At 32.1% G+C, this 12,102-nt stretch overlaps 1 protein-coding gene across 1 annotated transcript in view; it reads right to left on the bottom strand.

The window, feature by feature from the left end:
- LOC125070751 (protein pellino) overlaps nucleotides 1-12,102 on the bottom strand; it is a 52,672-nt gene that overhangs the window by 31,451 nt on the left and 9,119 nt on the right. Inside the window, exon 2 of the mRNA XM_047680705.1 lies at nucleotides 8,418-8,522. Coding sequence (XP_047536661.1) covers nucleotides 8,418-8,522 — 105 coding nt within the window. The remainder of the gene's footprint in view (nucleotides 1-8,417; nucleotides 8,523-12,102) is intronic.

The raw sequence follows: 12,102 nt of genomic DNA, 5'->3' as shown, positions 1-12,102 counted from the left end.
CACTAAGTATCGTTGCTTGGCGGTAGAACATACGATAGATGGTTAACCGACCCAGACGGCTTGCACAAACCTCTACCCCAAGTAAATATATAATAAAATAATAATTTATGTATTAGCACTTTAAGAGATGAACCATTTGAAAGTACGAATCGTTGAAAGTTAATAAATTACTCGATTCAAAATAGGGTGAGTATAATTCGTTCCCATAAGTATTCGATGGCATCGTGCGTACGATGCGGAGCTTTTACCGTTCGCCGAAACCGTACGTAATTTAATTAAAGACTGAACCACGGAAACTAATGCATTAAGCGGTGACTGAGCAAAGTAGCACTCCCGTTTATTCCATTAAAACTATAAATCCATTAGTTCAATACTTAAACGAAAAAACAATTTCAGTTGACAACCATAAAAATGTTACGTGTTATTTTTTTTTTTATATTTCCTGTCATTGCCTTTCTACAAATCGTTTAACATTAAATCTCTATTACATAGCGATGTTTTATTTGTAGTTAGAATGTTTTATGTTGTTTTTACTTTTATCATAAGACAAAATGAGAGCAGATTGGAATCCAAATGACGACAACTAATATGACATTGGTATAAATTAATAGTAAAAAAAAAAACAATTATAAAAAACTTTTATATATACAAATTTCTAGGTGCCCGCGGCTTCGAAGGTGGTGTTAGTTGACAGGTGTTAGGCATAAAAAGCCTGTCTCCTTGGGCTTCAAGCTCGATTCATACAAACATTGCAAAGTTAAAAAAAAAAAACTTTGTACAAAGTAACATGATCTAAATGTAAAAATAGTCAACAGTAAAAAAAAAATCAAAAATTTACCAAAATCTTGAAATAAATCCTACATTTATACCTATATATTAAATTACAAGATATAATACATAAACTAAAAAGTATTTTATATACTTATTGTTTTACTTTAAACAGTATTTTTTATTATTATTAATTGATTACATACAATCCGTTCTCAAAGCCGGATACATTTTTATTGTATGATAAAATGTAGCCAAAGATCGTCTGATAGATTCCTGGTTTAGCAAAAAGACAGCTTTTGTAAAAAAAAATTATTCCAACTTTCGATGTTGGTTAGCGTCTTGTTTTGATGTACACTAAAATATTATTGTATTGTAAAAATTATAACACCAGTTGCATCTTTACCGGTTGTCATTGCGTTTTAGAATCGAGACGCCGTTCATTGACGAGTGATGTCATGCAGTTTCTGTTAACTTGCAATAACGACGCGCGACTATAGCGGCAGCTGTTTTTATAATTCGCCTTAAAGCGAAACATTACTTACAACGCAAGAAATAGTACAATGTCGATTTATTCACGGCGCATGAGAAGCCGAGCAAGTGCAGCCTTTGTGTTATTGTGTAACTTGTCGTAACATCGTTGACATAACGTGTTTAGTTTAGCTTTAGGTATCCGTTATCGAACATAAAAACGAAAGAGTCCGCTTAATGTGGGAAAAATCACATGACGATAACAGTTTAAAGCGTAACTCGTATTCACTAATACTAGTAAAAAAGGGAACAACTACAGTAATTAAAAAATAAATGATAATTAGTTTTAAAGTGTTGTTATTCTAATTTATTATAAGTTATACAACGTATACTACATGAACATTTTTGAAATTGTTACATCGATAAATGAGATTACTCTAATGTTACTTCAGTCAAGACCATATTAAAAAATACTTATTAAAAAAAAAAAAACAAAAAAAATTACGAATGTAACGACTGTTTCATTATATACTTAAACAGTGCCATATTGAAAAATCAATACGGTTAAATCTATTTAGTGATAATATCGTGTATGGTTGCTCACTTTGATAAAATATATAAATATTTATCGATGTTTGATTATTTCAAATTTTTTGAATTACTCTTAGTAACATAAATTTTAATATTAGACCATTCACAAGCAAACATGTCGCGCTGGAAAAATATAGTGTAAACACATAGTAAAATCTAAAGAATATGAGACTCAAATAAAGTAACAATAACCATACAGACACGAAATAACTTGTGTTATATTAGGCTTTTGTTTCGCATAATAAAAAAAAAAATAGTATAATCAAGAACTTATTTTTTTAAGATAAATACCAAAAAAATGTAGAATCCTATTTGATGCTTACGGATATAATTTTAGTAGGTTTTTTTTCTCATAATTTATGGTATATTAATTAAACAACTTTTACTTTTGAGCGACTCATATATCTCAATCTATTGACCCATTGCTTTTCGTTTGCGTTTCGTTCAAAAAGATCATTCAAACATTAGACTTTAACCAGTCACCTGTTTACTTGATATGCCTTCAACTTATTCGGGCATTCAAATTAATTTTATTAAAGAGAACAACTATCGCCATGGAGTCATTCAAACTTAATTACCTACTTACTTCAGTCTCACTTGGTGAATACACCTTTACCGGCTTTAAATAGAACTTTCCCGTGTAATTGAATTAGTGGCAAGGATTACATGGCCCGTGGCAAGCCTCGCGAGTGGCTTACGATAGCTACGATTTATCGATCTTACATAGAGTTAAAGACGGTAAATTTAAAATTTATTATAATAACTAGGAAAGCAGACGAAGCACTTTGTTTCATGTGCCCATGGATGACCGGTAACCATTTCATCAAGCATAGTTATCAGCATAGTAGCTCAATCAATATTCGAATAGAGCGCAGCAATCCAACAATTTATTTATTAAAACTTCATTTACACGTCAATAAAAAACATAATTCTATACAAAAGTGTATTAATAATATAAAAAAAATAATTATAAAAAATTCTTTACTACGTCAATAAAACCCTAGGAAGTGCAAGAGAATGAACAATTGTAACGTGTTGCAAAAATATTCACACACAAACAAGCGAATGCCCAAAAACATACACCTAATAATGTACAAATATTTGTATAACTTAGCACAATTCAAATTACACGATTTTATTAACTTGAGTAACTGCTAAGTCTCATTGATCATTGCCAACTTTTACTTAGAATGTAGATTATATTCGTACTTACAAAAAGCATATTATATAAGATAACCGTAATGCACAATAATTAATCTTCCACTTTTTTTTGCCCCCGCGAGCAGCGCCGGTCTACTTCAATCATAAAAACCGAAGGACTCGTCAATTTAGTCCATTACGGAGAATCAATTTCACGCTTTTACCGCAATATTTCCGTCACGGTCGTATTGCTTTCGAGTAATTTTGTTCGGATGGGCTGCGGTTTATCGGAACTCTACGCTAAATAACTACCTTCCTCCATAATTTCAAAGACTAAAAATATACAGACCGAATTGATGTATAGTAATTTTTTGTATTATTTATCAAATTTTCAAAAATCTGTTAATCTTTACACCTCGATTCCTCTTAAGAAAAAAGTTTGAACTCATACCACCACATTTCAAATAAAAATTGAGAATAGACCGCGTGGAATGGTGGCAAGAATGCTAGCAGCATTTTAGTTGAATCGCAATTCAGATCCTCAAAAAACGAACCAGCCCTCCTGTCACCAGCGTAGCCAATAAGGCGATGTGTAATACTTTAATAAAGCTTTATGCACAATACTACCCCGAGGTTCAACTGTTTCTGAATTTTCTTTTGGGATAAAAACATATAATTCTTTGCAATAAAACACAAACATTTTTATCGTTTATTCGCTTCAGATTATTAGATATAGATCCCTTATCTGTTCCAAAATGTATTTAAAATCAAAACAATGACAATAAATGTTTATTATTAGATTCCTCTAATGACTTGAAGAAGCGGCTTGAATCGAATAGAAGGTCATAATAACTACGTACCTCATTCAAAAATTCCGAGAACGCCAATGGTACCACTGCGGAATTCTTATTAAGAGAATACCCATAGAGACGAGTACGTTGTTATCTATTTAAGAGCCGAGGAGGAAAAGTTAACTATCTTTTAATCATCCATATAAGTAGCATTGTTATGAAATGTCATTGACTCCTTCGTTTATCTTCCGTAACGAGTATAACTTCCTTAATTTGTACTGTACGTATTATTTAGTATATGTAGTTAACGACCCTTCGCAAGAGTGCAAAGTTATTAATGAATCACTTGATCCTAATGGAACGTATATTTTAGAGGAAATGGCATTATATTACTCTTCTATGAGACATCTATTTTGATATTACTCCTTCTTAGTGTGGACTTCGTTTAAATAGATTTCATAGATATAAACTGTCAGTCGGATTGGGACCACGAAAGGAGCAACTCTGACCAAATTGAATGTAAAAAAACTTAATAATCATCATCCATCACACCGATCACTGTTAAAAATAAAATACTATAAATAAAACGAATTCAATAAATCCAGAGCGTTAAAAGCGTATAACAGAATTTATTACGAAAAGTTCTGCTAAGGTAAACTTATATCTTTAAATATTTTTAAATTCAAGCCTACCATTTTTATTTCATTTTTAAAAATCGTAACAATATTTATTTAAACTTTGCCCCGTCAAAAGAAAGCACATCCTCATTTCATTCACTTAGGTAGGGCTTTGTGCGAGCAAGTCTGGGTAGGTACCACCCTCTCATCTAATATTCTACCGCCAAACAACAATACTTGACCCTTTCATAATAATAAGAATTTGTAATAAGATAGGTCTATTTACAATTTATTCAGAAGAAGTTATCGGTTTCTGGTTTCGCTACAATAGGTGTAAATTTAATTATATAAATTGTGATGTAATATTGATTGAAAATAATTAAATAAAAAAAATCCTAGTCAAATAATAGATATTGTTTTTGTTCCAGTTTGAAGGGTGAGTGAGACAATGTATCTACAGGCACAAGGGACATAACATCTTAGATCCCAAGGTCGGTGGCGCATTGTTAATGTAAGGATTGGTTATAGTACTAGTGTCTACGGGCGATACAATACCTATACAATAAAATAAAATAAACTTTTATATATGTAAGTTGGCACAATATGTTTCCCGTATTAAATATCCGATAGAATTTTACACGAGATTATCTTTCTGCTATAACACGAGATGGAAACTTTAATCAACGTTCATATCTTAAAGGAAAATACGTTGTAGTCACGCACATGAATTATATAAGAGAACAAAGACCGGAGGAACAGGAAACGTGCCACAATCAATTACGGTACCGTCACATTATAAATGGTGATAAAAATTTATTCAATTAAATATTATCGCTAAACTATTTCAGAGTTGGAGCAGAAATAGTACGTCATTTTTATAGTTAACTACTTGTCTGCCGCTTAGTGTTAGTCAGAATAAAAAGACTAAAAGTAATAGCATTGAAGTCACCAGATAAATTAAATTTAAAAACCTTATTTAACTACCGATCTAGGCCCGGCTGTGCATTTGGCAGTATAATCATACATTTAGCAATATACGAACCTTCTCGGGCGTACACAGAGCCACCCATCAAAGTGTCATCACAATCAGATCAATGACATAGGAACACATAGAGGACAAACATACAAACATATGCTATACATATTCAATAATAGTATCATGTATCGCATAATTTCATTATGTATGTTCGATCGTTCTTACTAAGCACTTGAAAAACTGCAAAATAATAACCTTTTTTATATATTGATTACAACATCCTGTTGGTGTCATATTTAAGACTAGAGAGGTCAGTCAAGCAAACAAAATATTGGTATTAAGGTATAGTAACCACCCACATAAGCCCCACCGCTGAGTCTAAGCTTCCGTTCCTGTTATGGGAAATGATTCGGAACTTGATCAGCCACTCTATAATGTAAGTTAATATGAACGTATAAGGTCTTCCGATGTAGGATTATTTCGAAGTAACATTTATCAAATTCAGTCCTCAATTTATTTGGTTTTAATAGAACATACATTCACATATAAAATTTAAAAAATTCAGTTCAACAATATAATATGCCGCATATATTAATTTACATACTTACCACTTGATATTAAGTTTGTGACAAAAATGCTTAAAGAAGGTATCATGAAACAATGAAAAATTTTCCTATGTAATTTCTCGTCTACGTCTGCTCTTGGCATTCAATTTTGCTTCGTACCCAATTTCATCAAAATATATTTAGCTGTGAAAGCGTAACAAATAGACAGAATTTCTTTCGCTTTTATAAAATTAGTACAGAAGCGAAAAGCCAGTTTAAAGCCAAAGCAAGTTTTATCGTATTCTAATCATTTCGGTTTGTAATATATACGAATTGCGTAACACAATAATTGTATTAGTATTAATGACGACAAAGATAATTCGAACTTGAAGATCATTCAAGGAGTTTGAAATAAATGCAATTCACGATGCGGGAAGTCCGCAAAAGATTAAGCACTTCAAATTAATAATTACAATGAGAATCCTTTAACAAGAACTAGCTCGTTGAAACTTGAACGAGACCCTTCCCTGGAATCCTTAGATAATAACGCATTGACAGTGACTTCAAATGGTAATACAATCTACTACAGAACATACGGACATTTTGTTTAATACTCTAGGATATTCTGGATGGTGCGTTTATTCAAATGATTTTTTAAGAAATTCGAAACTTATGACAGGGTTTGTTTAGATTTCATTTAATTGTAAGCTACAAGTCACTCATATACATTTGGCACCAAAATGATGAAACCTTTTTTAAATGAAAATTTTAATATAAAATATTATACATTAGTTCAGTTAGAATGCTACATTTTCATTTTTTTTCTTATACAGTAGTACCGCTTTCTAACATGCCAGTAACGTTTTTTTGCTCTCTAAAATTAATTCTTTGTTAAATCGTAACAATTTAGTAAATTGCAATCAAGAATCCTTTTAAATTTTCTGCGCATCTACGGCTGGAGCTCTTCAAACTCACTGGGACAAAATAGGCATACGCCATTAATATGTAAGATTCGTAAAAAGTTAAAAGATACCTCGACATCGAATATGTATCCAAGTCTATATAATGTTGATGTATTATCTCTACTAATATTATAAATGAGGAAGTAACTCTGTCTGTCATCTCTTCACGCCTTAGCCGCTGATTCGATTTAGATAAAATTTGGTATTGAATCCTGGAGAAGGCATTAGGTTTTTCATCATCCATCCATCGGATATATTTGTATGAGGGAAAATGAGAGAAAAGGGTTGTGTGCTATAGCCGCGAATTCGCCTAGGTATCTACATAAATTTAAAATAGACTTTATTTAAATTTGGTAATTAGGGTTGCCTTGAGAAGTATTCCTAATATTCAAAATCGTAAGTACTTTTTTTTTAACAACTAGTACAAAGGGTGGGTACCATACTTAAGTGGCAGTGCGCAGCAGCTTTTGCGCAATCCATGGGTACATGGTATGTACAAGATAGTCTACCGAAAAACAGCGTTTTTGTTGTGGAGTTCCGGCTTGAAGGGTAGGTACTTGAGCCAGTATTACTATTAAGATTGATGGTATATTGGCGATGTAAGGAATGGTTAACATTTCTTAAAGTACTAATGTCTATGGACGGGTGTTTCCACTTCACCACCTGAAATAATAGGCAAATTATTTATAAAAAAAAATCTATGATATTGATGACATTTATTTTGTTCTCAAATAATAGTTTGACTACTGTAATTGTTACTTATAAACATCGATTTCTCTTTTCAAGATTTAATACTGTCAACGTAAATTATTTATATTGAAAAACAAACATACGAAGAAAACTAAATGTTTTTAACCCCAAGAACCATCGCAATTGTATGCAGAACTCACCAAAGCTTCATTAGAATCTATGGAATTCTTTAGGAACGCATACAGGACAAACATTCATTTTTATTCATATACAATTACTTTTTCCTGAATAAATAATTAACAAGCATTTATTTCGGTAGCTTCCCAAGCAGAGCTCATTGTACACGTATATCAAAACAAAACGAGGTTAAGACGGACGGACGTACGTACGACGAACCGTAAACAATTCTCGGATCTCGTCCTTCCTTAACTGTTCCCTCGCCTTATAAGTATTAAACGTGACGTTAAACACAAACATCGTACGCTGATGGATGAATACTAACGCGAACTTCTGTGCATGCGCTTACACAACCTTGGTCCCGACCGCTGACACGAGTTGAAGACACTAAAGATCGATATCAACGGAAAATTCAAAACATTAAATGATTTGCATGCAAAGTATGCATGTTATAAATATGCGTGCGTTATACCATAAAGTTATTATTAAATTAATTTATAGAACTATGCATATGCATAATACAATATGATTTTTGTATTATAACTTACTTCGATGATTCTATATTTCTCTTAAAACGAATGCATCATTATGGACTTCCGATATTTCTATGCCTCTAGCCTGTTTAATTTATATATTTATCTGGAATGTTGTCAAAAAATCCTGATAGCAGAGCAATATAATGTACTCACCCGAGTATTACTAGTTCGCCATATTTGACGAGAGGTTTCGGCTTTTGTTCGGAGCCGCTCTCACCGGGTTCCTCCAGTATTGGTGAGTCCGCACTGTCCGCAGCACTGTAACAAAGATTAAATTTATCTGACGAATACCTTATTTACAGACATAATCACTCCTTAATCAAATAACATTGATTGAAGTTCGAACAAATAAGTCTAAAATAAATGAAAAAGTAAATAATTCAAAAATTTTACATAACGTCATTCTATCTTAATATGGTGCGTTCGAGTAATGCAGTTACTATATTCGTATGTGTATTTACATATAAAGCTCATTAAAGCCTTAACCTATTTTTCGAAACGCAGTACCGTTTAGATTCTTAGAATTATGTCGAGTGGAAAATGACATATAAGACCTAGTACGGTATTTTATGTCGTAATAAAAATTCAACCTTACTAAAGAGACATTATAGTATGCATGACTGTAAAAAATATTCCCTGGTGCACTCTCATAGCCGAGGTGGCACTCCGACAAGACCGGAAAAAGATCAGGCCGCAGATCACTGATACTAAGAATATATTTAAGGAAATAGCACTCTGGGTCTGTCCCAGTATTCGCACCCACGAACTGTATCAAATCCAATGTATTATTATTATAAAATAAATATGTATAAAAAATATTATTATATTTCATTAAATTGGTATAAAATATAAATATTCTAAGTTTTACCATTGTATTCATTCCTTTTTGATATTAATAGAAGCATTAGATATAACGGTCCAACAAAATGTAACCAAAAAGCTAGTTACAGGAAGTAATAAGTAAAACACTTACATACTAACTACTAACACGTTCAATATATGTAAATATGGTTAAAGAAAACTATGTTTCCTCAACACTATAGATAACAAACTAATTTATATGTAAAGAAATCTAACAAAAGCAGCTATTTAAGGTCATTAAAAGTCAAAAGAGTTAGTAATAACTCAAAGCAGTTTTCAGTGAAATGGTACCTATCTTACTAGTATAATTGTTACCGCCCACCATCTCCACGACTTCCGCTACAAAGAAATCTTGATCGGCCTAACTATGATCTTTTTTAGAACTGGTTTTAGACAACTGTGGGTCAAGTATCAAGATTAGTAAGGTAAATTATGACCCTCGCGGGAAACCGGTCGCGGACGATGCACCGTAACTTACGTAAAGCTCCATGACAATAATATTATTATTGTTGTTGTTTAGACTATTTTAGCTCATAGTAAATACTATTGTTTGCCAGAATAACGTATCATGTGACGTTCAACTTGGGTAAAATATTTGTGTATTATTCATGACTTATTTCATGAAACATAATAATTTGCCATACAAATATAGAATATTTTTTAAATTTACATTTTAATATTAATGACGCGCGACCCGCACTAGATTCGCACGGATGCAATTATTTGTTAATTAATAAAAAATATATACATGATATTTAAATATTATCTACATCCTTATAGCACTCAGGAATACTGTAGTTTTCTATCAGTGATTTTTTTTTCTAGAATAGATCTTTAATTCTGAGATTGTCCACATTTAAACAAACAAATATCTTTATAATATTAGTATAGTTTTACCATATCATATATAGGTTTATATACTTTTAAAATCATACAATTTGAATATCTTAAGTTCAAAAGAAAACTTATATTGAATAAAACTTTCTTCTTCACAAATGGAAAATTAGATAACTTTGTCTAACTACGAGTTGCGACAAAAGTTCGTGAAATTGTTGGTACCTTTTTGAAGGATTGCAAAAATATTATTTCTGTTATTTCACATAAAACACGATCATTTATTTAAAACAAGAATTATAGTAATATTTCTTACGTATCCTTCTCTGTCACATAAATCTACAAGACACAAGAAGAGTCCATACAAATCACTCACAACGAATGTATGTAATTGCGAACTATTATCGTCGTGATCACACACAGCTTGTTAATCTTGACTCTTAACCTTTAAGTAACTTGACCCGTTGATAAAAATAAGAATTTGTAATAAGATAGTTCTATTTACAATTTATTGAGATGTAGTTATCGGTTGCCGGTTTCGCTACACTAGGTGTAAATTAAATTATGTATATTTTGTTATGTAATAATTAATTAAATAAAAAAATGCATTATATATTTCAGTTAAACAATTGGTAATGTTGTGTTCCGGTTTGAAGGATGTGTAACTACAGGCACTAGGGACATAACATCTTAGTTTTCAAGGTTGGTGGCGCACTGGCGATGTAAGGAACGGTTAATATTTCTGACAGCGCCAATGTCTAAGGGCGATGGTTACCACTTAACTTTAGATGGCCCATTTACCGGTCCGCCTATCTACTACATAAAAAAGTGCTAAAGAATAAATTTTGCAAGTTATAATACAGTGAACTGTAGTCCTTAAGATATAGCATCTTCAAAATTTAATCAAACTTCGCGTTAAATAACAATTGAAAATATACACTTACATATTACCTGTAAATGTAATTGACTCTCTTTGAGGTACAAACCGGTACAAACTTAGTACAATCGAATAGAATTCTTAAAAAATTATTATTTTTTACCTAGTTTTCAACTTAACATAAAGCCTATTCCAATCGAAGTAGAAATAAAGACAACAAACCGTGCGATTTACGTATTATCTGCGATTTGCTAATAGCTCAACTATATTGTTACACTAAGAACAGTTCTGGATTAATATATATTTATTTATAATATATAACAGTATAACAATTAAATACTTTTATTCCCTTTCAATTTTAGTTCCAAAGTTCCGGTAACAGTTTCTTCGACGTTCAAAACGACATTTTTTCTAAAACCATAGTTAATATTATATTGTTCGAGCTCTAAACCAATGATATCAATTCGCTGTCAAGCGTTGTTTATTTGGCTTTTATCCTGTTGTGGTTGGTGGTGTATATTTTAGTAGAAATTTCGGTGAATACAAAAAATATTTTGTAACTGAATCAACCGACTGAAACCGTATTTGCCACGTTTCGAGTGATTATATTGTTTCGAGTTTGTTCACCTTCCCTGCAAATTGGATAGCAACAGCCTACATATATTTACATACGCAAGAAAACATAAAACGTTGTATTCGCAAATGCAATTTGTACTCGAGTCATAAGTGACTTACTCGTACTTTGAGTGGTTTATCGATCGTACACACGATAAGCTATCGGTCTGTCTATGACTGCACTCGGTCCACAATGCAGAACTGGGTCACTCGAGCTCTAAATACATACGTTCACTTATCTACTTATCGTTTAAGTAAAGAGTGACATAAATAACTTAGGCGATATTTCTTTAGCCGGCTCCAGCTCGTTTTATTATTTCAAAAGAACAAAAGAATGTCAGGGCTTGGAAATTCGATTAAAAACGAGCTCGGCGTAGGATAAAAAGCTTAATGCATGCGGCCATGAATCTTGGCAGAGGGTCAAGTCACTCGTCGGTTCTCTCCTTTCCTCTCGTAAATTTCTGAGATCTTACCCTCCGTCACTACGTTACAGATAGTTGTTAAAAGAATATTAAGCTGCAAAAAAGACGAGACACTACTAGTTTCTTTCAAGTTTACTATTAGTACAAGTTGCGTATTATTGCAAACGGAATTAGTGGTTATAGTCACGGGGTTCTATCTCTGTTCATGACAAATCTTCATACGGATCAT

Source organism: Vanessa atalanta, chromosome 18, assembly GCF_905147765.1.
Source record: "Vanessa atalanta chromosome 18, ilVanAtal1.2, whole genome shotgun sequence".
NCBI lineage: Eukaryota > Metazoa > Arthropoda > Insecta > Lepidoptera > Nymphalidae > Vanessa > Vanessa atalanta.
The sequence above is the reverse complement of the archived record's forward strand: the minus strand, read 5'-3'. Positions and strand labels throughout refer to the sequence as shown.